This window comes from Euphorbia lathyris, chromosome 4 (assembly GCF_963576675.1).
Source record: "Euphorbia lathyris chromosome 4, ddEupLath1.1, whole genome shotgun sequence".
NCBI lineage: Eukaryota > Viridiplantae > Streptophyta > Magnoliopsida > Malpighiales > Euphorbiaceae > Euphorbia > Euphorbia lathyris.
In genome coordinates, this window is record NC_088913.1 from 78,862,468 (window position 1) to 78,890,408 (window position 27,941).

Here is a 27,941-nt window from a genome sequence, read left to right on the forward strand (position 1 = left end):
TTGAAACACCTTTCCACATGATTTTGATTTGACAAAATGATTTAAGTTAATCTATGATTAAGACAATTAAATTTAAGTGCTTTGATTTAATTGTACTAATGGGTTTGTTCAATGTTAAGTATAAAGATATTTATAAGAACATGAATCAAGTAAGACAGAACTTAGTCAGCATGATAACATAGCACGGGCTGAGTAAAGAATAACTCAGTACGAAAGAAGGAAAGTCTTCTTCAGTATCGAAGCTTACAAATGAAGCTGATCACAGAAGCTGAGTAGAAAGCAACTTAGCATGAAAGAAGAGAAGTCTTTTTTGGAACTATATCCTGCAGAATGAAGCTGACCTTGGAAGCTAAGTGAAAAAGCAACTCAGTATCGGAAATAGCAATAACGGCTATCAAAGTCAAGTTGTGTGTTTTTCAGGACAGCACCAATGATCCGTTTGCTAAAAGACAAGATCCGACAGAGATCTGCGCTAAATCAGAAAGCTTTGGAAATATGCATGGGTCAACTGTCCACTAGCTAAAAGATGAAATCTGTGCTAGAAGACAAACCTGCGAGAAGAAGACAAGCCTGGTGCCTACCGAAATCAGACGACAGGATTGGCCTGCAAATCTAAAGCTGACCAGAACAATGACGCAAGCAAAGAGCCGTTTGATTTCAATGGATAGATCCGAAATTCAAATGATTGTGTCTTCAGATTTCATCTATAAAAGGACAAGTACACTTCTTGGATTTTCAGCCGAAATACAATAGAAAAAGAGTATACATACAAAGCACATCAAAACAAGAAAAAGATCTTACACCAAATTTCCATTTCTATGTAAAAGCTAGATTGATTTTGTAATCATCTAAAGTGTTCTTTGTCTGAAAAAGAACAAGTTTGTATCAATTGTAAAATTGAGAGAGTGGTGCTGAGTACTCGTTTTAAGTACTCAGCGGTAGAGAAATCTAGGTGTTCGGTTATAGCACTTAGTAGGAGTTGAGTAGACAAATAGAGGACGGTACTCTTGCATATTCAACTACCTTGTAAACGGTTTGTGCTCTACCTTTAAAGAACTCAGTATTGGATTGAAAAAGCCCAGAGGATTATGGGGACTGGACGTAGGCGGAGAGGCCGAACCAGGATAAGTCGTGCTGAGTAATTTCTAACTTTCTCTTAATATATGTATGTATGTGTTGCTTGCTATATTTACTCAGTATATAAATTGTTTAAGCTGCCACTGAGTAAATCAGAGTGCTGAGTTGGAAGCTGACTGCAAGAGTGTCATTTCCCAACTCGTAAGTAAAACAGCTCTAGTCAGCATCTGACTAAAGCCGTCTTACACCTCACTCGACCGTGCTGACCAAAACTGAGTTGTGAAGATTCAAAGAATTATATTAAGTCAGCATAATTAAAACGAAAAAGTTATATTAGTTCCTAACCCCCCCCCCCTTGGAACTAATTACATGGGACCAACAGTTCCTGCTGCTCAACATCCAGAGTTAGCTAAGGAAACTCAACCTGCTAAAGACAGTGCTAAGTTGCCTAAATCTCCAATTCCGACTCAACTTCAGACTGACACTGAGCAGGTAAATAACACTGCTGAGCAAATACTTCCATCATCTTCTGAGCAGCGTCAAGATCAGTCAGCTCCTGCTACTGGTCTAAATAAACAAAGTGCAGCTGCTGACCAGGCTGGCATTTCTACTTCAGGTCAGCACCCCACTCCTCCATCTGGTGCTGACAACAATACAGCCCCTAAGCATAACACTGATGAATCCTACACTTATCTGAATGCTTCTGAGTCTGGAAGGAAAATCATCGACTCAGCTCAAGCTCTACTTCAAGATATTCATCAGTCTCACGCCGATGCTACTGGGTCTATTCCTGCTGAGCCAGCCCAATTCTCCTCTATCACTCAACTTCTGACCGAACTTAAGGGTCTCAAAGAACTAATGAGTGTCATGACGTCCTTAGTCTCTCAGCAGCCCAAGCAGGAATTTATAATGAAGCTGGCTGAACTCCAGCTGATGATGGTGAATCACATGAACTCCATCGAAGGAAAACTCAATGCCTTATCAGCTGCGAACTCAACATCTACAACTTCTGTTGAGGTCAATCAAATTTTCTCCCAGCTGATCTCCGAGCTGACCGGGGCTCGTGAACTAATCTCCTCCTCTTCTCAGTGCTCTATTGAACAGATTGGTCAAGCCATTCGCCTACTCAACTTAAGCAAAGAAGAGATGGACACTGACTAGGTCAAGACAAATGACATTTTACACTGCACCAGGTCAACCCTTGCACATGTCCGTCACATTAACGTTCAACGTCAGTCGTATGATTCTGCATTGCTAAAGATGTATTATCAATCTTATGCCCGAATGACGGACTCAATTACTTGGATTGGGAAATCTCTTGAGTATCTACTCAGCATGCTCAGTGCCAATATCAAGATCCCTGCTTCGACTATGGCTGATGGCATGCAAGTGTTTAAGGGTCTTAGGGAGAGTACGGGTCACATGCAACACTATTCCTCTATACTGACTCGTGCTGTTCAACAAGAGAAGTTCCTTGTACCTCCCCTACAATCGACTGATGCTGGCAAAATGGGGGAGAAAGGCCAACCTAGCCAAGCTAAGCAAGCTGCCGGAACTCAACAGAAACCGGGGGAAAGAGCTAAGGATAAACAACCAGCTGCCACCGGAACTCATCAGAAGCCTGGTTCAACTTCTGCTATCCCGAGCACCCACACTCAGCAACAACGAACTGCCCAAACCAAACCGAAGTCAAATCAAGTTCAAGCCAATATTAAGAAATAGAACTAGCATTAGTCCATAGTCTTTGCTTGTAACTTATATTTTATGGCATGTTCATGTTAAGCTGAGTAATTTTATATATAAGCATCTTTTATCCAAACTGTCTTTATATATGCGATGCTTACTTGCTGTGTTTATATGCTGATCTGTCACGAACAACTACTCATTGAACAACAAATTAAAACTTGTGAACATAGAGAATAATCAAGTAAATCATACTCAGTGCACCCCAACCTTGATAAATGAATCCAACTCTGATACTTGAACTTAACATAATATCTCTGATGCCTAAAATAGATAAGTATCAAAACTGAGTTATGACCATATGTTCCAAGTATTGACCTTCTTCGAAACCTGACCTTAGGCTCTTTTCGATTAAATCTTAGAAGGTTTAGAATTGAACTAAGTCAGTGACTTAAAGTCTTAGATTCACTGAATTAGATCTTAGAAGGTCTAGAGTCGTACTAAGTCAATAGATGCAACCCTTACGGGGGAGCAATCTCAGGAGAATAAAAAGGTCATCAATCATGAGGGATGCTCAACATTGAGTGTTGAAACATCTTTCCAACATGATTTTGATTTGACAAAATTATTTATGTTAATCCATGATTAAGAGGCAATTAAATTTAAGTGCTTTGATTTAATTGTACTAATGCGTTTGTTCATTGTTGAGCATAAATATAAATTAAAATATAAATAAAAAGTAAGACATGATGAAGTCAGCATGAGAACACAGCACAAGCTGAGTAAAGTACAACTCAGCATTATAGAAGATAAGTTAGCTTCAGAACAAAAGATTCAAGATGAAGCAAATCATCAAAGCTGAGTGAAACGCAACTCAGTATCAAAGAAGAGAAGTCCTTCTCGGAACTATATCTTGCAGAATGAAGCTGACCATGGAAGCTGGGTAAAAGGGAACTCAGTATCGGAATTGGCAACAATCAAAGACAACGGATATCAAAGTCAAGCTGAGTGATCTTCAGGACAGCACGAATGATCCGTTTGCTAAAAGACAAGATCCGACAACTATCTGCACCAATAATAGAAACCTTGGAATTACGCAAAGAGTCAATTTCGAGACGTATGGGTCAAATGTCCGTTGGCTAAATGACGAAACTTGCACTAAAAGACAAACCTGCGAGAAGATCGACAAGCCTGGCACCTGCCGAATTCAGACGACAGGATTGGCCTGCAAATCTGAAGCTGACCAGAACAATGTCGGAAGAAAGAGCCGTTTGAATCCAACGGACAATTCCGAATTCAAATGATTATGTCTTCAGACCTCATCTATAAAAGGACAAGTATACTTCCTGGATCCTTGGTCGATTGTGAAAAGAAAAAAAGAACAAGTGCATATATACAAAAGCACATCAAAACAAGAAAAAGATCTTACACCAAATTTCTATCTCTGTGTAAAAGCTAGATTGATTTTGTAATCATCTAAAGTGTTCTTTGTCTGAAAAAGAACAAATTTGTATCAATTGTGAAATTGAGAGAGTTGTGTTGAGTACTCGGTTTTAAGTACTCAGTGGTAGAGAAATCTAGGTGTTCGGTTATAGCACTTAGTAGGAGTTGAGTAGATGAATAGAGGAAGGTACTCTTGCATATTCAACTGTGATAACAAACCAAATTATTCTTGAATAAGGGAAAATTAATAGAAATAATGGCAAACCATTATTCCTTCTAAAAGAGATAATTTATACATGATTAATGTGGCATTAATGATAATTAATGCAGGGGAGAATATGCAAATAATGAGGAAAAAGAAGGAGTTTCTAGCACTATGCCACGTCACGTGGACCATGGCGAGATACGCCCAATGAGAGCAAGTAGCAGAGACCCGCCATATCTCTCAAGGAGAGCGTACATATGCCTTGACGGATCAAAGAATATTATCCCAAGGACCAAAAGGGATATTCACCTTGAGAACGCCGCAAGAAGAACCAGATGGCGGATCTCCACGGTTCAGCTCAGTGAGATCCGCTGGCGAACCTATGAGGCGAATCTCCTCTTTCACCTGATTCATCACAGTAACGGCTAACCGCCAACTCGGCCATAAAGATCATTAAATGAATCATTAATAGTCTTAAACCACCAGGTTAAGAGTAACTTGTAACCGCCATTAAATGAGCATTAATGGAGACTTTCTAGTTACCTAGAGGTTACGAATTCCCCAACTATATATAGCTTACATCCCTAGGCTATCAAGGTACACACATTCACTTATTCTTTGTCAATTCAGTTTGCTCTCTTGATCTTCCTTACTGACTTTGGCATCGGAGTGTCCCCGGCCGATCCCAACGGCGCCTCACAGGGACGTGCTCTGATCAAGGATTTTTCCCCGTGTTATCAATTGGTGCGGTGATCGTGGATCTCTAACAAACAGAAGATCACAAAATCTTGATTGTATAGAGTTTCACAAAGAACAAAACAATGGAGTCAACAGAATAGAAATCACAATCTCCAACTTTGGCTCAATCAGTACAACAAATCTATCCAAAGATACGGTTCTCCATATATTGGTGGAAAAGAGTTTTCTACATTAAATCTGGAATTTTATGATGAAAATGATAAGTTTCCTCCCATTTCTTATTCCATTTTTTATTAAAGAAAATTGAGATCCCTCACTCTTATAAAGTGCTATGAATATCGTTACATGTTATTATGATAAATCTAATAAATTGTAAAAGGTGAAGTCATAGACGCAAATCTTTCATTAAACCTTGCATGCTTACTATGCCCTCATATTTTTATGCATGACAAGTGTAATATGATATTATCATTGAACCAATACAAACGCATGTATAAGACCCGTGATCTTGGGATTTACAAAAGGAAAAATCATCCATTCAATGTGATTTTGTCATTTGATATTAAAATATCATAAAATTGCTCATGTAATTGCAAAGGATTTAGATCTAGTCGGTCTTTTGGGTGAACATGCATATAACTATTAGAAGAAATTGCAAAAAATCATATTTGGTTTTCCTTGTACAATTCACCATCTATATATGGCTTTTCTCCTATTTAGTACTTTTAATATCAAAAATTCATATTTTTTAATATTGTTTTGTCAAACGGTTATTTCATTCCCTTTTTTACAAGGATGTGTTTATTCATATAAAAACTGTTTATCTGACATTATTAGAATTTCTTTTACCGACGTAAGAGAATTGAACATATTAAATCAATTTGTGATCATCATGTAACTGTCCCTAACTATTAAGGCCATTATGGGTTGATGAATTGCCAAATTGGATAAACAAAACTTTCATGTCTTGAGCTAACTACAAAACTGTGCAAATGTCAGTTTCGAATGAGAAGCATCGTAAAACATCTTCGCCACGAAGACAGGGCTCTTCTCGCAGAGGTAGGTCACCTCCCTCTCCAATACGCTGACGTAGTAAGAGGCCTATTGATACACCCCGGAGTACCGGCCCACCACCATCATCCTCCCGACCAGGAGACATTGGTCATGTCCCCGTAGGAAACCAAGGAGGTCATGACCGATTACATATAGGCGGTTCAGGCGGCGGTGGATCAGCTGCAGAAGCATTGGCCAAAAATACAAGATGTAAAAGCTTACAGAAGGATCTGATCCGGAGAAAACCCCGCAATATGGCGAATCTAATTGAACGATGCAAAGCATTCATGGAGGTAGATGACATACGCCGCGAATCGTTATCTCCATCACATAAAACCAAAGGCGAATCTCACAATCGAGATCGTGAGAAAGACAAAAATCGGGGTTCTTCCTCCATAAACAGGACTTTAGTACAAGTAATATAAATATTCCAGTGGTCAAATTTGAGGGGGTACCCAATCTAAGATTATTACCACCCTTTGGTTGGCCACCACACTGAAGCTTGCTGGGAGCTAGCAAACTAGATAGCTTTGTCCAGAATAACAAATAACAAGATGACAAGCAGAAGACAGATCCCAAAAATAAATTCAAAAGTGTCATTAATGTCATGGCGGATGGACCAGGGTATCAGCCACCCGTGGAAAAAGCAAAAAATATCCGCTCTAGATAAAACATCCCTCCATTGCTCCTTTTGCAGAAACAGGTCCAGTAATCTCTCCACATACAGATGCGTTGACAATTGAAGGATGGAAGATGAAATGAGGCGGGTAATGGTAGACACGGGCAGTTCTTGCAATATCATCACCATAGGTACATTCTCACCAACAAAGGAGGAGTAATGATTAGCGGGAACCAAAAGACGGTTCAAGAGACCTACTCAGCGTCACTATCAATTCGCCCACAATCCAAAGAGGACGAAGGTGAGAAATATAAACTTGTCACTACAGCTTTGGGCGACACAGAAACGCTCCTTATTGCTGATGGAAAGCGGGTATGAATCGCCAAAGGATTAAACATCATTGAGTCTGAAAGCCTATTTGCATAGGAGAATGAGATCCGTACAGGAATAAGCCCAGATGTGATCACTCGTAAGTTAAACATCATTAAGGATGTGGTTCTAGTTGCTCAGAAAAGACGGAACCATGGGCCTAAAAATCAGTATTTCTACATATTCTTATATGTGCATTAAACTGTTATAGTATCCTATATTTTATAATTTATTCTTTCTCGCCATACTTCTTATATTCACTTGCCTAGCTTTTAGTGCTGATATACGTCCGGTGGCTGGCGAATCATAAGTTCCACAGGTGGATCAATTACCTCAAAGATAGGACAATTGATCCCATCACGGGCGGATCCCCTTTCCATAAAGGTAAGAAGCACAGACCCTCAGGAGCTTTCAAATAAGCTCAACTCTCTCCTCAAAGACAGGTAAAGGATTGACCACCATCAAAAGCGGGTTAAAATCGTCTCAAACATGAGATCATTACACCCTCAACTTTCTCCTCAAAGATAGGAGAACACTCTCATGGGCGGATCCATCTTTAGATGATCACCATTCGGTCGGACACCATTCGGTCGGACACCGTTCGGTCGGACACCATAAATGAGTTAAAACATTCCTTAGACGCAAGGACTTTACACTCTCTCACTCCCTTCCCAAAGAAGGGTTCACAAAGTCCTACGGGCGGATCGCTTCACCTCAAAGATAGGTAGCAAGTTAATCCCCTGGGCAGCTTTACTTCCTCTAGAAGGAATAGAACAGCTTCTAAACCTTCACAAAGGTTCACACATTGGGGTACGGCTGGCCACCTACCCTAAACAATCGGAGAAATCGTAAACCAGATTCTAGAAAATTACTTGCTAAGGGATTCATCTCCAAATAATGAAGCCTCGTCTTCATCTCCAAGTAATGAAGCCTCGTCTTCATCTCCAAATAATGAAGCCTCGTCTTCATCTCCAAGTAATGAAGCCTCGTCTTCATCCAATTCATAAAGCCTCGTCTTTATCCAATTAATGAAGTCTCGTTTTCATCAAAATTAATCTGCATCTTCATCATAGAAATAACAAAGTCTCGCCTCCACAAAATGCACAAAAATCCCTAAATGGCTGATCATTCTCACTGATCCCTAAGGGCGGGTCATTCTCCTCAATATGGCAGAACTGAAGAAAAGAAGTCCCTAAGGCGAATCATAATCCTATGCGGTAGGAACAAATGGCCCCATCTAGGGCGGGTCCACTTTCCTCCAAGATAGAAAAATAAAACACGGCGGATCAAGCCCTGATCACCGCCATGATTAAAACATTTCTCAGACGTGAGATCTTTACATCCTTCAAAACTTCTCTCAAAAAGAGGAGTTTTCTACACCTATGGCAGATTGATCCACCTCAAAGAGAGGAAGCAAATCAAACGCTTACGGTAGCTTGATTCCCTCAAAAGGAATACCAAGCACACAAACCTTCACCAAGGTTCAAGCCTTCACAAAGGTTTTCATACAAGGGTATGGCTGGCCACCTACTCTAAGTTGCCTTGGACAGATCACTCAAAGATAGGTAGCAAGTTGATCATCAAGACTAAGCCATATGAGATCCACGGGCGGATCTCTAAGGCGAATCTCCTTATAAACGGTCAGAGTTCACAGACAACGTAAAAATCTCCATACATTGGATCCTAGGGAAAGAAATCCATGAAGCTTATCATAAGCTTCTAGGGATATGGTTGGCCACCTACCTCGAGACATAACAAGTTTGAAACCTTCGGAAAATTCATAACAAGATTGAAACCTTCGGAAAATTCATGACAAGTTTGAACACTTAAAAGATCAATAGCATGGAATACGATTAGACAGCCCTAAAGAGCTTTTTATACCTTTAGGGGGGCTTCTGATAACAAACCAAATTATTCTTGAATAAGGGAAAATTAATAGAAATAATGGCAAACCATTATTCCTTCTAAAAGAGATATTTATACATGATTAATGTGGCATTAATGATAATTAATGCAGGGGAGAATATGCAAATAATGAGGAAAAAGAAGGAGTTTCTAGCACTATGCCACGCCACGTGGACCATGGCGAGATACGCCCAATGAGAGCAAGTAGCAGAGACCCGCCATATCTCTCAAGGAGAGCGTACATATGTCTTGACGGATCAAAGAATATTATCCCAAGGACCAAAATGGATATTCACCTTGAGAACGCCGCAAGAAGAACCAGATGGTGGATCTCCACGGTTCAGCTCAGTGAGATCCGCTGGCGAACCTATAAGGCGAATCTCCTCTTTCACCTGATTCATCACAGTAACGGCTAACCGCCAACTCGGCCATAAAGATCATTAAATGAATCATTAATAGTCTTAAACCACCAGGTTAAGAGTAACTTGTAACCGCCATTAAATGAGCATTAATGGAGACTTTCTAGTTACCTAGAGGTTACGAATTCCCCAACTATATATAGCTTACATCCCTAGGCTATCAAGGTACACACATTCACTTATTCTTTGTCAATTCAGTTTGCTCTCTTGATCTTCCTTACTGACTTTGGCATCGGAGTGTCCCCGGCCGATCCCAACGGCGCCTCACAGGGACGTGCTCTGATCAAGGATTTTTCCCCGTGTTATCAAACTGCATTGTAAACGGTTTGTGCTCTACCTTTAAAGAGCTCAGTATTGGATTGAAAAAGCCCGGAGAGATTCTGGGGACTGGACGTAGGCGGAGAGGCCGAACCAGGATAAGTCGTGCTGAGTAATTTCTAACTCTCTCTCAATATATATCTGTATGTGTTGCTTGTTATATTTACTCAGTATATAAATTGTTTAAACTGACACTGAGTAAATCAGAGTGCTGAGTTGGAAGCTAACCACAAAAGTTTCATTTCCCAACTCGCAAGTAAAACAGTTCTAGTCAGTATCTGACTAAAGCCGTCTTACGCCTCACTCGGCCGTGCTAACCAAAACTGAGTTGTGAAACTCAAAGAATTATACTAAGTCAGCATAATTAAAAAGAAAAAGTTATATTAGTTCCTAACCCCCCCCCCTTGGAACTAATTACACGGGACCAACACTGAGTTCCTTAATTAAATACTTTTGCCAACATCAAAATGGGGGAGTTTGTTGAAACACCTTTCCACATGATTTTGATTTGACAAAATTATTTAAGTTAATCCCATGATTAAGACAATTAAATTTAAGTGCTTTGATTTAATTGTACTAATGTATTTGTTCAATGTTGAGTATATTAACTAATGAGAATAGGAACCAAGTGTTCATAAAAAGAAAGATAGAACGAAGTCAGCATAAGCAAAGACACACAGCAGAAGCTGAGTTGAGTGTAACTCAGCCTCGTTAAAAGAAAAGTCTTCTTCAGAATAACGCTTGAAGGCGAAGCCGACCAAAGAAGCTGAGTAAAATATAACTCAGTCCCGACAAAGGAAATCTTAAAGGCAAAGTCGAACATTCAAGCTGTGTATTCGTCAGGACAGCGCCAATGATCCATTTACTAAAAGACAAGGTCCGACAGATCTCTGCAACAAATCAGAAGCCTCGGAAATGTGATCAAAGACCTTTTCGAGACGCATGGACCGTCTGGCGTTTGGCAAGAAGACAAACCTGGCGCTAGAAGATGAAACCTGGCGCAAGAAGACAAAACTGGCAAGCCTACCTCCTGCGCAAATCAGAAGATAGGATTGGCCTGCGATTCTGGAAGCTAACCATTCAGTGACAAAAGAAGACCGTTACTCCCAACGGATATGTTGGAATTCAAATGATTTGAAGCTTCAGAATCCACTATAAAAGGACAAGTTCATCACTTCGATCCGAACGACACATACAAGCAAATACAGACAGAAAAGAAAATCTTCACAAGAGTGAAAATCCAAAATAAAAGCTGTCTGAAAAGAAAGCAAGTTCTTACACCCAATTTCCAATCATTGTGTAAAAGTCTAGAGTGAATTTGTATTCATCTAAAGTGTTCTTCATTTAGTGAGAACAATCCTATATCATTTGTAAAGGTTAGAAGAGTGGTGTTGAGTACTCGGTTTTAGTACTCAGTGGTAGAGAAAATCTGAGTGTTCGGTTATAGCTCTCAGTGGTTGATAGGATTGAGTAGACGAATAGAGGACGGTACTCTTGCATACTCAGTTGCTATTGTAAATGGTTTGTGCTCTACTTTTAAAGAGCTCAGTAGTGGATTGAAAAATCCCAGAGGGATTCTAGGGACTGGACGTAGGCGGTGAGGCCGAACCAGGATAAGACTGCTGAGTAATCTCTAACCCTTTCTCTTGATATATATGTATGTGTTGCTTGCTTAAATTACTCAGTATATAATTTGTACAAGTCGACGCTGAGTAATCAGAGTGCTGAGTTGGAAGCTGACCTAAAGTGTTATTTCCCAACTCACAATTGAAACAGCTCTAGTCAGTGTCTGACTAAAGCTGTCTCACACCTCATTCAGCCTTGCTGACCTAAAGCTGAGTAAAATTATCAAAGAATTAATTAAGTCATCATCATTAAGCGAAAAAGTTACATTAGTTCCTAACCCCCCCCCCCCCCCTTGGAACTAATCATATTAAGTTACACGGGACCAACAAAAATCACTTGCGATTTGCACTTTCGCTTTGCTGCTGCACTTAATCCCACCTGGTCCGCGACAGTGGGCGAGATCTACTGTCCATTCCAGAAGCTCAGGTTTGAGCATCGGCCGATCCACCAAAAGCTATGATCCACCAATAAGCTATGAATCCTGCGAACAGACCCCCAAATTGTCGAAGTCATTACGACTCTAGGCAAACCAGCAGAGCTAATCAACCGAGATCGAAGAAGATTGAAACAAAGTGAGTTCTCCTACATGATACCCCTAGCAAGCTTACCAAGGAGAGCTGTGTTAAAAGATCTGACATCTTTAATCCCGATACCGCCTGCTTTAATCAGCCTACAATAGTCCCGCCAAGAAACATTAAGGAGCTTCCGGCTATCAACCGAGCCGGTCCATATAAAATTTTTTATGCATTTAGAGAGATGTTTGAGGAGAGCAGATGGCCATTTATAAACCAGAAATGAGTGGATGAAGCTCCCAGAAATCACAGAGTTGACAAGTGCTACCCGGCCTGCCATGGAGAGACAAGAGCCCTTCCAGCGAGCAAAGTGAGAGATGATCTTATCCATTGTACCACGGAGGTGAGTTTTACGAGGACAACCATTGAAAAGTGGAACCCCAATGTATCTGAAGGGGAGATTTCCTTGCTTTATCCCCATTAACTCAGAAAGAACCGTGCCCCTGCGCCTGGTAATGTGACTTCCCAAGTAAATGTCTGATTTCGGCCAATTAACTTTTTGTCCAGAGATAGAGCCATAGTATGAAAATGCATCCCTGATAGCTTTAACATTAGCCTTTGTAGCCTGACAGAAGAGCATCACATCATCTGCATACAGAAGATGGGTAGGAAAATTGACCGTCCGGGAGTAGTGCATAGCCGCCATATCACCCGATTCAACCAATCTCAAAATCCATCTGCTTAAAAAATCCTCCGCAATACCAAAGAGAAGAGGAGATAGTGGATCTCCCTGTCTGACGCCCCTTGAGCATTTGAAGTAACCGGTAGCTCCAGAGCTCGTTAAGATGGAAATACGAGCTGAGGAGAGAATGTTGAGGATCCAATCTCGGAATTGCAATGAGAAGCCAAAGGAATCCAGAACTTCGAGAATGAAATTCCAATCAAGAGTGTCGAAAGCCTTCCTGGTATCAATTTTGACCGCTATGTTTCCACCAAAACAACGTTTGTTCAGCATATTGATTCCTTCTGAGGAAATTGAAATGCATTGGTGTATGGATAAACTCAAACTGATTACTGGAGACGATACGGGAAGTCACAGAAGACATCCTATCCGCGAGAATCTTGGCAATGACTTTATAACAGAAGTTACTCATGGCAATTGGGCGAAACTGATCAATAGAAATTGTGTTTTCCATCTTTGGAATAAGAACCATTAAGCTTGAGTTCATCCCATGCAATACTGAGCCATAGGTGAAAAAGCTGTGGACTTCCGCGAAGACATCTTCACCCACTATATCCCAGAAAGTTTGGAAGAAAGCCCCTGTAAAGCCATCTGGTCCCGGCGCACTGCTCCCATCCATTGAGAATATCGTATCCCTGACCTCCCTGCGTTCTGGACAAGCTGTCAGATCCACATTTTTAGCGTCTGTTACTAACCGTGGTATAGTGGAGCTGATCAAGGAAAGGTCCCGCGGGCTACCTGCTTCATTTTTTAACAGATCAGAGAAAAACCCAGTAACATGCTCATTAATCCTAGTCGGATCTGTTGTAATCTGTCCATCATGAGTAGAGCTTTGATACCCTGAGTCGCAGCACGAACGGCAGCAGTGCGATGGAAGAACTCACTATTTCTATCTCCGTCCTGCAACCAGCGGATTCTGCTTTTTTCTTTTAGGTAAGTATCCTTTCTTTGCATTGCATTATTGAGTTCTTCATGCGCTTGCATTTCCCGGAGATGACGATCATCTGTCAACCCATCCGTCGAAATCTCGGCTTGAACTCTTAGAAAAACTCTTAGAATTAAAGTTGTTTAGTACTATGAACTATTAAACCAATTTTTTTATTTTCCAAAATCATCATTTTCAAAGCTTCTCACTAAACAACACCAAAATCACTTCAAAATTAAAAAGTTAAAGAATTAAAATTGCTTACAATATCATCAATTCTTAGAATTTTTCAATTTTGAGATCATCAACCGTCATTTTAACCGTATTAACAAATTAAAATCCTTACGAAAAACTCCAATCATCTTCTGATCATAAAAAAAAATGACAATCCCTGTTTGGATAAAGAAACACGGGCATTCAATTGACAACAAAAAATGTAACCATGGAATTTTTTCTTAGAATTGACCCTAATACATATTCTTATCTATCATGGAGATTTCATTAATAATGATATAAATTATACTATTTATAACGTTGGGAATAAAATTACTTTTCCTATATAAAAAAGAAATAAATTACAAAAAAATTTATATAATTACATGATTAGAAGAAGAGGGGTTTAAGTTGTGTATTATCTCCTCTAAGTTATGAATTAAAACATCTTTTTCAGCAATTTCTACCAATAACCTAGTATTTTCCTCTCTAAGTAGTTGAAACTGGGAGATAATTTGTTGAATCTGAGCTTGAATAGCTTCATCACTCAACTCAAAAGCAGTTCCAACAACCCTAACAACTCTCCACAAACTAACCACAACAAGCAACCCCCCTCCTTTCCTCTCCAAAACAGCTTCCAAAACCAAAGCCCCAATCACAAATGCCCCATCCACCACATAGCATGGCCGTCTAAAGAAATCACCCCCCAGCCCCACTGCCTCCGCCACTGCCTTTAAACACAGCAGGCTCAGTATCCCTATTCCCACCCAGTGCCACCACCATGATGCAGTAGTATTCTCATTTTCTGGTGGTGATGAACAAGATATTATAGAAGAAGATAGTTCAAGAACAGTCAGTATTAGATCTACTATAATTAGAACAATTGCTGCAACTCTAATTGGACTTGATTCAAGGAACTTTGATAGCTTGTTTCTCCATTCTGCTCTATTGCTGTTGAATCCTTGTTCTTGTGTTGCTGCTGGGTTTAAGAAGAGTTTCCATTTTGCCTTCTGTTCCAGGTTTTGATTAGGGTTTTTATTGAGGATTCTATGGGATCAGGAACCATAATTCATTCTTTTAATTGGATATATCTGTGTGGATATGTTTATAAGATTAAATAAGGGGAGGAGGAAGTGGATTGCAAGTTTGAGGCTTTGGAGGTGACGTTGAAGAACAGATTTCGGTTATTGAGCATGCTTTAAGTAATAATATATACACTTTTCAACTAAATTATGATTTTCTAAGTATACATATATAACTCCAAAACTGACTAATCACATTTTTAAATTGATTTAAAATAAAGCATAACCTTCGCATAACTTGTATATCAGTCCCATTCAATTGGACCCTAATGACCAAATTGTATTTGGACCTTCACCGTTAGATTAATTCTATAACATAGCAGTCCCGTTCAATTGGACCCTAATGACCAAATTGTATTTGGACCTTCACCGTTAGATTAATTCTATAACATAATCATACGGTGTTAAAATTTACAGATTAAATATTATTTAACTGATTGTTTTTTGAAGAACTATGAAAAAATTGGAAGATTGAAGTTGCTGAAGCAGAGGGAACAAAGAAGGAGGTAGTCTGCTTATTGTTAGAAATACTTTATTAGATTAATGTATTAAAAAAGAAAAACAATCAGTTAAATAATATTTAATCTGTAAATTTTAACACCGTATGATTATGTTATAGAATTAATCTAACGGTGAAGGTCCAAATACAATTTGGTCATTAGGGTCCAATTGAACGGGACTGTATGTCGGGATATGAAATATATATATATTTTTTAAAAGGCCTAATACTTCTACAGCTCCCTTAACTTGTCCAAATTGGTCATTTTACCTCCTCAACTCATCGAATGTCCTATTTACCCCCTTAACTCCATAAAAGTGGTATTTCTCACCCTCTCAACTTGTCCATTTAGAATGTTCTATTTACCCTCCTTAACTCTATAAAAGTGGTATTTTTCACCCCTTACAATCCGCTATCGAAGCCTAAATTGATAACTTTTTTTAAACGTTAAACCTATATTTATGCTATTTTGTAGGTGGAACCTAAATTGATACTTTCCTAAAAATCATAGGCCTATTTTAGTACATTATCCTTACATATAATGTATTTAACTTTTTTATATTAATGTTCTTGTTATTTGTATTTTTTATTCGTCCTTTCTCTTTTCAACTTTTTGACTACTATAAAGGGATAAGAAATACAATTTTTATGGAGTTAAGAGAGTAAATAAGATCATAAGTGATGAGAAATACCACTTTTATGGAGTTAAGGGGGTAAATAGGATATTCGATGAGTTGAGAATGGGTAAAATGACAAATTTGGACAAGTTAAGGGGGTGAGAAATATCATTTTTATAGAGTTAAGGGGGTAAATAGGACATTCGATAAGTTAGAGGGGTAAAATGACCAATTTGGACAAGTTAAAGGGGCTGGAGAAGCAGTAAGCCTTTTTTAAAATTATCAGAGTATAGTTTAAAGTATTTATTGAATAAAATTAAAACAGCTTTTTTGACACTTTTTTACTCAGATTTTTGCAGATCCAATTTAAGATTATTGTTCGTCCAGGTTTTGTGAGTTCGTGGACTACTCACAGAGCCAAAACAGAGCTGTATCGAAAAAGTTACGGGTGTTTCCGTGTGCAGTAATTTCCAACCATTTAACTACTCACTACCCATGTTTTTTTTTTTTTTGCTTCAATCTTATCTCTAAAGTCTAGGAAAACATGACATAGGGTTAGTGGAGTAATGCAGAGGCTAATTTTATGGACATTTTGCCAATAGATATCATACTTCACAAACGAGAAAACACAACACATCAACATAAAAAATCGAAGATTCTTCCAAACTTTTTCTATTCAATTATTAATTCGAAAATGGAAAATTTTAACTCATTATAGATAACTACAACAACAACAAAGCCTTAGTCCCGAAATGATTCGGGGTAGGCTAACATGAACCATCATATAAAACCGTGAAATCAAGTCGTGTCAGCGACACAAATTCGCTCTCTCCACTCCGTCCTATCCACTACCATATTTTCCTCAATTCCCAGTAAACTCATATCACTTTTGATCACCCTCCTCCAAGTTTGCTTAGGTCTTCCCCTACCCCTCACCACTAAATCCCTTTGCCACTCTTCGGTTCTCCTAACCAACGCATCAAGCGCTCTACGTCTCACATGGCCAAACCACCTTAGTCGGTTTTCTCTCATTTTATTCTCAATAGATGTGACCCCTACTTTTGTCCTAATTATTTCATTACTCACCCGATCCTTTCTCGTATGACCGCACATCCATCTCAACATACGCATCTCCACCACCGCATCTTATGGATGTGGCAGTGTTTCACTGCCCAACACTCCATACCATATAACAATGCTGGTCTAATTGTTGTCCGGTAGAATTTTCCATTCAATCTATTAGGCATGCCGGGGTCACAAAGGAAACTCGTAGCACTCTTCCACTTCGACCAACCAGCTTTAATCCTATGAGCAACATCTCCATCTACTTCTCCATCTGTTTGGATAATAGATCCTAAATACCGGAAGCAATCTGAGGCCTGAACAACTCTCTCATCTAGGGTGATTGTCTCTGCCTCCCTACTCTTATGGCCGCTAAACTTACACTCCAAATATTCTGTCTTACTTCGGCTCAACTTAAAGCCCCTAGATTCTAGAGTTTGTCTACATAGTTCCAACTTTCTCTCCACTCCTTCTTTCGTCTCATCAACCGACACAATATCATCTGCAAACAGCATGCACCATGGTATACCATCTTGAAGTGAACTTGTTAGTTCATCCATAACGATGGCAAAAAGAAATGGGTTTAGTGCGGAACCTTGATGCATTCCAATCGTAATAAGAAACTCTTCATTATAGATAACTAGTAAATAATAAATTTAATTAATCTCTATTTCAGTTGGTTCGGTTAATTTGGTTATTTTATCATAGAAACCGAACTGACCGATGTTACCAATATACTTCAATATTTAAAACGGAAAGCAAACTTAGTAGATAAAAAAACCAAACTGAAAAACCACACCTGCAATAAATTTCAAGTTTTTTTTTTTAATGCTTTAGTTTCCTTTTTTTTTATATAACATTGAATTCTACCATCACACTGAAATATTATACTTTAAAAAATAATGTTATTACAAACAGCTTCATAGGAGACATTTACAGAATAATAAGCAAAACCAACTCTACAGTCATCTTAGCTTTCATGTTTGTGAAATTATACACTTTAATTCAATTTAGTTCTATTACGTACCCTGGACTATTATTGCATCATTTCACAAATGTTGATGCTAAAATAGTGTTATTTTGTATGTTGGGGTTTGTAAGCTTTAGGTGCAAATACTCTATGTTGTCTTATTAACGAATAGAATAGAACCAAGTATATATACATACCAGGGGAACCGAAAAACCCATTGCTTTCTAAACCGTGTCTAACACAAAGACTCGTAATTGCTTCTTATTTTAACTATACTTCCTATTTAACCATAATACAGTATTTAACTATAATACAGTACGTATATACTTATCACCCCCCTTAAGCACGTGGTAGATTTCAGTTCTTACAAAATAACACGTATAATACAGTATTTAACTATAATAGAGCACGTATATACTTATTAGGGATTCTTCCGTTTAACTGATTCCTAGAGAAATCCAAAGCTTCTAATCCTCTCATATAGCACCTATATCCTCGGGAATTTCTCCGGATAGAAAATTATTCCATAGATTCAGAGATTGCAATTTTATAAGACTTGTAATTTCCTCTGGGATCTTTCCAGACAAATTGTTGCTAGACAAATCCATGATTCTCACATATTTAAGAATACTTGCATATTCAACTGTTCTCCCTTTCATCATAATGGTAGCATCATCTACGACTATTACATCTCCGCAATCTCCACTTCCGGACACAAAAGTGAACGTTTGGTCTGGAGAATCGATTACGGCCATGAAAGTGAAGTTGTTAATACAATTAGGAATGTCCCCAGATAAGGAATTGTAAGAAAGATCAAGGATTTGCAAAGATTTCAATTGGCAGATTTCGTTTGGTATCTTGCCATGAAATTTATTTCCACCAAGTATGAGTATCGACATCGACGAAAAGCTTGTAGAGAGCCAAGTTGGAATGTGGCCTGTCAGTTCATTTTTGGCAAGGTCAAGTGTCTTCAAGAGACCACAGTTTTGAAGTGACATTGGCAATTCACTGGAAAGGCTATTATTCCAAAGATGCAAGAAATAAAGACCTTTTAAATTGCCAATTGATTTTGGAATACTCCCAGTAAAACTGTTACTGCTCAATCTTAAGGATGACAAATGTATCCAGTTATTAGACCAACAATCTGGAATTTCTCCAGTCAAAAGGTTGCTGCCAAGATCAAGAACACGTATATCCTTAACTTCATGCATCTTCTGACATATGAAGTGGGATATAGAACCCGAAAATGAATTGTTCGAAAAATCTAAGAACATAATATTGCTTGAAATGCGAGGTAATGAACCTTCAAAAAGATTCGAACTCAAGTCTATTACACGAGAAGTGAGATTTATATCAGGAATCACACCATGAATTTGGTTGCGTGACAGATTTAAATAGCTAAATTGGAGGGAAGAGTTCCAGAACCAGTTGGGAATAGTACTAGAAATACTGGAGTTTGACAAATCTAAAATTTTCATATCTTTTAGTGTGTGAAACCACCCTGGAAACCGATCTCCAATGTCCCAACCACCTAATTGTAATGCCTGAAGACGAAGAACAGGTGGAGTCCAATCCGAACTAACTCTCAGACTCAACTGATTCATGGATCCATACAACGTTCTTAAGTTTGTAAGATGTGCAAAATGCATTTCAGAGACAACTCCCTCCAACAAATTGTAAGAAATATCTAAATCCTCTAGTTTTGCAAGCCCTCCAAGGGCTGCAGGAAAAGTTCCATCCAATTTGTTATGGTCAAGCAATAAAAATCTCAAGGACTTCAATTCTGCTAATGCCAATGGAATCGAACCTGAAATGGAATTATTTGACAGACGAAGGTCTATCAAATTCCTAAAAATGCCAAGTTGATTGGTCAAATTGCCAGATAATTTGCAATCGGATAGATGCAATGACTCGAGCAGATTTGAAGAACAACCGGAAAGAATGTTAAGGATATCATTCATTTCCTGGCTTAATTTGGTTCCTGAGAAAGATAATGATTCCAAAAGGCAAAAATTTTTGAAGGATTATAGAATTCCGCCTTCAAATTCTACATTCTTACTCAAGTCAAGGTTGGTGAGAGAGGTCATGTTTTGGATGGCACTGGAAATTTTACCTGACAATGAATTTACACCAAGGTTGAGAACCTCAAGATGCCTAAAACCATACAACCAATTGGGTATTGAGGAATTAAAACGATTGGAAGAGAGATCAAGTTCCTTAATTGAAGAAACATTTTGAAGTTCACTAGGAATGGGACCTTGGAAGAGATTAGCAGAGAAATCAGATTTCTAAGACCAAAAATCCAATTGGGAATCAAAGAGAAATTATTTGAGGAGAGGTCCAGTTGTTGAAGAGAAGTCATGTTTTGAAGATGATGGCTGAGTGGTCCTTTAAATGGATTAGATGCTAGATTAAGAGTCTTCAGATTCTTAAGACCAAAAACCCAATCTGGAATTGAAGATTCAAGAAAAGAGTTTTTAGACAAATCAAGAACGGAAAGAGATGAAAAGTTGAGATTTACGAGCAGTGGTGGAATATGAACAATATGACAATCTGACAAGTGCAATTCTACAAGAGAAGTAAGCTTGTTCGACACTTCCAACCAATGGACCGACTTGGATTGGCTGCTGAGGTTAACAGAACTCAAATCAAGGAATTCTAGCAAGGAAAGACCAGAAACCCAATCAAAACTGTCAATACTAAGAGAATACACACGATTAAAAAGATAATGACCATTGAGATTAAGGTAAACCAAATTAGAAAGATTTCCAAGCTCATGAGGAATGATTCCTCCAAATCTCGCACCATAGAGATTAAGAGATCTTAAACTCCTAAGAGAGCCAAGAAATTTGGGAATTGGAATGTATTCAAAATCATTGTGGCTTAAATCTAAGTACCTCAAATGCTTAAGATTGAGCAAAGATGAACTTATCTCGCCTCCAAATGCTGATTTCTCATAGTACTCAGAGCAATATTCGCGATATGCAAAGTCGTTATGCTCCTCATAGCCAAAATACTCATCCATGGGAAGTGACTGAAGACGGAGCTCAAGGATATGGCCACTGAAGTTGCTGCAGATTACGCCATACCATTTACAGCAATCACCATCTCCAATGTTATCCCACGATTGAAGGCGATTTGAAGGATCTTTCAGCTTGTTCTTAAGCTCTAACAGAGCTTCTCTTTCGCTTGGAATGCAACCATAACAGAAGCCAACACTAATGAAGAGGAAAGTAATTTTGAGTAAATGAGTCATTGATTTCTTCATGAATACTATACAACTCTCATTCACTAGAACTAGAACATAAATACCATTTTCATACCGCGAAAATTGGGGTAGAAATAACTTGACTCAAAGTCCATTTTCGAGTGGTTGCTTGTCTGAATCTTCTTCCAAGAAATTTGCTCCAACTGTATTCTCTTTAATGCTGATACATACCATTCAAATATGATGCTACTGTCATTAAGAGTAAATGAGTCATTGATTTCTTCATGAACACTATACAACTCTCATTCACTAGAACTAGAACATAATTACCATTTTCATACCGTGAAAATTGGGGTAGAAATAACTTGACTCAAAGTCCATTTTCGAGTCGTTGCTTGTCTGAATCTTCTTCCAAGAAATTTGCTCCAACTGTATTCTCTTTAATGCTGATGCATACCATTCAAATATGATGCTACGGTCATTAAGAGTTGAAGGTCCTACATTTAAAAAAATGATATTTTCTTTTATTTTCTAACTAATAATTAAGGGTCTATCGTTCATAAGTTGGATAAATTTCAAACATTACAAAATATAGATTTTTTAGCTCGCACTGGTTGCATACAAGTTGATTTAGACAAAGATTTGCATTTTTTGAATGTCTTTAAACTTGATGAAATATATGGATTTTAAATTCTTCTTGTCCAGCACAAGCAAAATAGGTGATAAATTGTTTTATGTATATAGATGTGTCTTTGGTAACAAGATAAACATGATTAATTACTAAAGAGAGGACTCGGTAAATGATGTCTGAAATTTGTCTAATTCGCCAACATTCCACCCTCAAATATACCATTAATTAATGACGACAAACAACAACAAAACATTAGTCCCGAAATGATTCTGCACCGGCTAACATGAATTGTCCTTATAATTCCATACTAGAATGTCAAATGAATAAGTAAATAAATGATTCATATGCTGGGTTTATTACAAAACCTCTCCAGAAATTTGAAAGGCTTATTGTTCTATGAAATATGAATGTCTCCTATGAAACTATTTGTAAATTTAGGGGCAGGGGATAGGGGTCATGGATGCCCCCCCCCCCCCCCCCCCCCCCCCCCGCAGGGATGGCATCGGCGACCGATGTGTTCGTCCCCGATGCTTAATCCCCAAAAAAATCTTGATTTTTACTAAATTTTTGTCAATTGGCCCCAGTATTTGGCTCTGTTGCTGAAGTGAATTCCCTTCAAATTTATGGAGAGGTTTTGTAATAAGATGCAGATTTAATACAAGACAAGAAGTAACCTGTGAAGAAGATGTTATGCTTCCCATTCTAATAACTCCTTTTCTGCGCGCTCCTTGAGGCTCTGCACTGCACAGCTACTTTCTTTCAGGACTTATGTCAAAGACTTGAACCCCATTTCTCGCTATGCTTCTGATTGTCTTGCTCTCTAACTGCTTCTCCTCAATAATTAAATCAAATTTATGTTTTCTTTAATTATTTTTCTGATTAAGCTTGCTTCAGCCCAGTTCATTTCCCGTCGCCACTGCCGGTAATAGTATCTCCCTCACCGCCACAACTATTTCACCTACTTTTTAGGGGTAATTAGGGTTCATTATTGATCACTGTAAAACTTACATGATTGTCTTAAAATGGTCACTCAACTTCAATTTGTCTCGATAAAATCACTTAATTTTGAGTTTTGTCTCGATAAAATCACTCAATTTTGAGTTTTGTCTCAATTAGGCCACGATTTCATTGATTAAAAAGAGATATGAATGATGACACGAGTGATACATTAGTACGAGTCAACTCAGATCTCTAACTAAAACGACATATGACATCCACGTATGTGCCACATTACAGCCACGCGTCAGTTATTTTTATGAAAAAAAAACAAAATTTAGTTTTTTTTCATAAAAATAATCGACATATGATTGCGACATATCATTTCAGTTAGAAATCTGAGTTAACTCATGCTCACGTGTCAACCATGGCATCATTCTGATGCACTTTAACTACTAAAATTGTCGGAGTGACCTAATTGAGACAAAACTCAAAGTTAAGTGATTTTATTAAGACAAATTAAAGTTGATTGACTATTTTGAGACAACCATATAAGTTCAGTGGCCAACGATGCATTTAACCCGGGGTAATTAGGATGGACGGTCATAAAAGTTTGGATAATATATCCAATATGTTACAAAAATTTAATTTTTCTCAATAAAATCACTTGAGTTATTTTTGTTCTAATCGAGTCACTTTAAACATGTTTCGATCACTTTTTAACCTAAGGTGATTAGTTGACATCTCAACATCACATCATCGCCAACTGTGATACTAAAAAAATGTAAGTGAACATTTTTTTATATTAAAATACGGACCTAGCCCAACGGACATCCCAACTAGGTTGGCATCCCCGAAAAGGCAAAGATCCAAGATATATAAATGAAGAGATGAAAAAATATGAATCCAGTACAAAGAATGCTTTAAGAAAATCTAAACATATCCCTACCAAAGGCATTATCTCTGGCTAAAAGGGAGCAGAAGTCTGGAAGGGTATTCCGCATTTGCAAATCCGAGACCAGACGTCCGTAATTAGCAAGAGCATCCGCCACCTGATTTTCTTCACGGAACACATGGGAGACAACCATGGCCGGCTCCAAGGGGAGGACTCCTAGGCGGTGGCCTAGAGCCTCCCTCAATGGAGCGCCTCATATTTCAATTTATTAAGCCACGTACATTAATATACTCCTATATAATTTTTATTTATTTAATAATAAATATGTTTCAGCTTTATTTTGTCCCTAAACACACCACTTTCATCATAGTTGGACTTTCTCTACTTTTCAATTTAAAAATCCAAATATACGATCACTAATTTTAAAAATAAAAATCAATAACCTTTCCTTTTTCTTTCTAGAACCATGTTGCTATCTACACCAAATAAGCTAACATCTACCCATTTTTCTTCGATCTCCCCAATTCCCCTAAATCCTGACATTGATTTTTTTCCCCCTAATTTTATTTGAACTCTTATTTCCCTAATAGAGTTATTATACTTTTACTAGTTTTTGACCCGTGTGATGCACGAATTCATCTTAATATATAAATATTAATAAAAATATAATTTAATAATTACAATTAATGATATAAAGGTACTATATCAATTAAATATTATTATTTTATTTTCACATTTAATTTAAATAATCTTTTAATAGATAAATATAATAATATAATTAAAATTAATATATTATATATTATATTATATTTTTTATCAGTAAAAAAGGAGGAAGTAACACCACAACTCCATCGTTACTGTTTTATATTATATATATAGATATACAGAGAATTACAGTGATTTTAGGGATTAATTTAAATTCTGTAGAACTCTTAGATATAGTACGGATAAAATAATCTTTTTATAGATAAATATAATAATATAATTAAAATTAATATATTATATATTATATATTTTATTATATTATATATTTTATCAGTAAAAAATGAGGAAGTGACACCTCAGCTCCATCGTTACTGTTTTATATTATATATAGATAAATATGCAGAGAATTAAAGAGATTTTAAGGATTAATTTAGATTCTGTATAACTTTTAGATATATATATGCAGAGAATTAGAGAGATTTTATGGATTAATTTAAATTCTGTAGAACTCTTAGATATAGTACGGATAAAATAATCTTTTTATAGATAAATATAATAATATAATTGAAATTAAGATATTATATATTATATTATATATTTTATCAGTAAAAAATGAGGAAGTGACACCTCAGCTCCATCGTTACTATTTTATATTATATATAGATATAGATTATATATAGATATGCAGAGAATTAGAGAGATTTTAGGGATTAATTTAGATTCTGTAGAACTTTTAGATATAGATATGCAGAAAATTAGAGAGATTTTAGGGATTAATTTAAATTTTGTAGAACTGTTAGATATAGTACGGATAAAATAATCTTTTTATAGATAAATATAATAATATAATTAAAATTAAAATATTATATATTATATTATGTTTTTTATCAGTAAAAAAGGAGGAAGTGACACCTCAGCTCCATCGTTACTGTTTTATATTATATATAGATATGCAGAGAATTGGACAGATTTTAGGGATTAATTTAGATTCTGTAGAACTTTTAGATATAGATATGCAGAGAATTAAAGAGATTTTAAGGATTAATTTAAATTATGTAAAACTCTTAGATATAGTATGAATAAAATAATCTTTTTATAGATAAATATAATAATATAATTAAAATTAAAATATTATATATTATATTATGTTTTTTATCAATAAAAAATGAGAAAGTGACACCTCAGTTCCATCGTTACTGTTTTATATTATATATAGATTCTTTTATTGAAATTAAAATTTAATTTAAGTAAAAGTTCTGAATTATCTAAGAAGAATTTAATTTGGTTCTTTTCTTTTTTTAACTTCTTTTTGTTTTTGTTGGCTTTTGATTACCTGTTACTTACATTATTTTTATTTTTAACATCTAATTTTTTTCCAGTTCTTTATTGACACATTAATACTTCAATTAGTTTTTTTTATCAAATTTAATTAGTGCTTAAATATCTACTAATACGTCAATGTTCGTCAAATTTTAATATATTATTTAGTTTTATTCTTACTTTTTCTCAATATATTTTTTTAATTTCATTAAGTCATTTTGTTGGTCTTTGACAATTGCTACTATCGAAAAAAATTTCTTCAAGATGAAGTTAAAAAAATTGTCTTCGATCAACTGTATCACAAAAGACGGTTTAATCATGTTGTTCATTGAAAAAAAAAAAGTAGTTAAATTGATTGTAATAATTTAATTAAAGAGTTTGCATATTAAAAAAAATGAGAAGAATAATAACTTTTTAGATTAAGGTGATTTTGTTTAATGTATCAAGACTAATATATGATTGTGAACTGAAGTTAATGACATACTCATTTAACTATTTGGTATTTAATATTTCTTAAACAACATTAAACTTTATATTTACTAAGGGAGTGTTTGTTTAACTACTTTTCACGTCATGTTTGCATTTTCACTTTAAAAAATAGAGTTATATGTGTTTGGTTAGGAACCTCATGTTTCCCTTGTATACATGAAAAGTAGCTTTTTTACAAAAACAGAAAATATTTTCTAACAACAAACAAAAAACATCACAAGCAAATAGCAGATAAATTAAACGGGCTCTAAATTTAGATTTGCAGAAAAAGAAGACTACAAAAGCCGCCTAGGGCATCCAAAATGTTGGAGCCGCCCCTGGAGACAACCACATGTATATGCATCATTGAATCCAAACAATTTAACCAATCCACTCGCATTGTCCAGGGAATGATCTGTGCACGGGTACAGAAAATTCGAATAACGTAAGTCGAGTCACTTTCAATCCAGAGACAAGTCTAGCCACGTGAACTCGCAATCGAAACTGCAAAAATAGCAGCTTGCAATTCCGCCATGTTTACCAAAGCACAATCAATGGGGAAGGCAAATGACCCAAGAGGACGCCTCAGACTATTTCGAAAAACCACACCGCAACCAGCTCTACCCGAGATCACAAAGGCATCAGTGTTCTCTTTAATCCAATCAGACGGAGGGGGCTGCCATTTAACTTCAATGATTCGAGGGGCCCTATGACGACGAGCGTTTAACCTGAGATTATGGAGAATTGATAACTCCACAACAGAATTCCATACCGAACCCTTGCTGATTCTATCAGAGCTACGAATAGCAGACCAAAGAAAGCGTAATGCCTCATGAATGTTTGGAGGCTTGCTCTCAAAAATAGCATCATTTCTTACAAACCATATCGTCCAAACAGCATTGACAAGCGCGGTCTGCTAGAGGGAAAGGACTTGCGAGCTGAACTTGTGGGAGAAGGCGTGTTGCAAGAGGGTTTGTAGAGAAGAATCAAGTACAAGTCTTCTACCAAATAAAGCCGATATGCTGAACCAGATTTGGGAAGCAAAGGGGCAATGAACAAGCAAGTGGTCACTCGTCTCATAAGCCGTTAAACAGATCGGACAGCGAGAAATTAGAAGCAGACCTCTAGCACAGAGCACGACATGAGTTGGTAAAGAGTCCCAGCAAGCACGTCAGCAAACCATGGAGTGTGACGGCTGAATGAAAGGTTTCCAAATTGACTGAAAAACCAAAGGCAAAGCCGGAGGAGCACGTAGCCCGTGATAGAATAACTTTACCGTGAAGAGGCCATTACTCGCAGGTCTCCCAAAACATAAATCATGTTCAGAGCCATTTCCATGCATATTCCGGATGCGCTGGTGCAACGGACTAGCCAGCATTGGGAGATCCCGCCAGTTGCCATTTTCGTACAAATCTGAGATTTTATCAATGAGCTTCAAACGTCTGACATAGAAATCCCAAGATGTTCAGCCAGGGGTGGCAAAATCCATTCCGAATTCCAGAATGACAACTCAGAAGATGATCCAAATGACCAAAAACATTTCTCCCGTAACTTTAGATAGGCAGACTTGATAGACCACCAAACAGACGGTCGCTGCAACCGAATCCTTGGCAAACCAGCCCTGTTTAGAAAACATGACCTCAACAAATTAAAGCATAAAGAGTTAGAGGAAAGAAAGCCCCACGCTAATTTACCACTCATAGCCAAGTTAAGAGTCGAGAGGTGTTTAATACCCAACTC

At 37.3% G+C, this 27,941-nt stretch overlaps 1 protein-coding gene, 1 long non-coding RNA gene and 1 pseudogene across 2 annotated transcripts; all 3 read right to left on the reverse strand.

Moving 5' to 3' along the window:
- Positions 1-14,102: 14,102 nt before the first annotated feature.
- On the reverse strand, positions 14,103-14,860 carry LOC136226364 (uncharacterized; the record flags this gene model as incomplete). The annotated part of the gene is made up of 1 exon (XM_066014811.1): positions 14,103-14,860. A coding segment is annotated over one exon (678 nt), but the record flags the coding sequence as incomplete, so codon positions are not given.
- Positions 14,860-21,258, reverse strand: LOC136227259 (receptor-like protein EIX1; annotated as a pseudogene).
- Positions 21,259-21,260: 2 nt separating this feature from the next.
- Positions 21,261-23,499, reverse strand: LOC136226365 (uncharacterized). The gene is made up of 3 exons (XR_010687705.1): positions 22,552-23,499; positions 21,588-21,743; positions 21,261-21,492 (listed from the first exon to the last, which is right to left on the reverse strand). It is a non-coding gene; the product is annotated as an uncharacterized lncRNA (long non-coding RNA).
- Between the last annotated feature and the right edge of the window lie 4,442 nt (positions 23,500-27,941).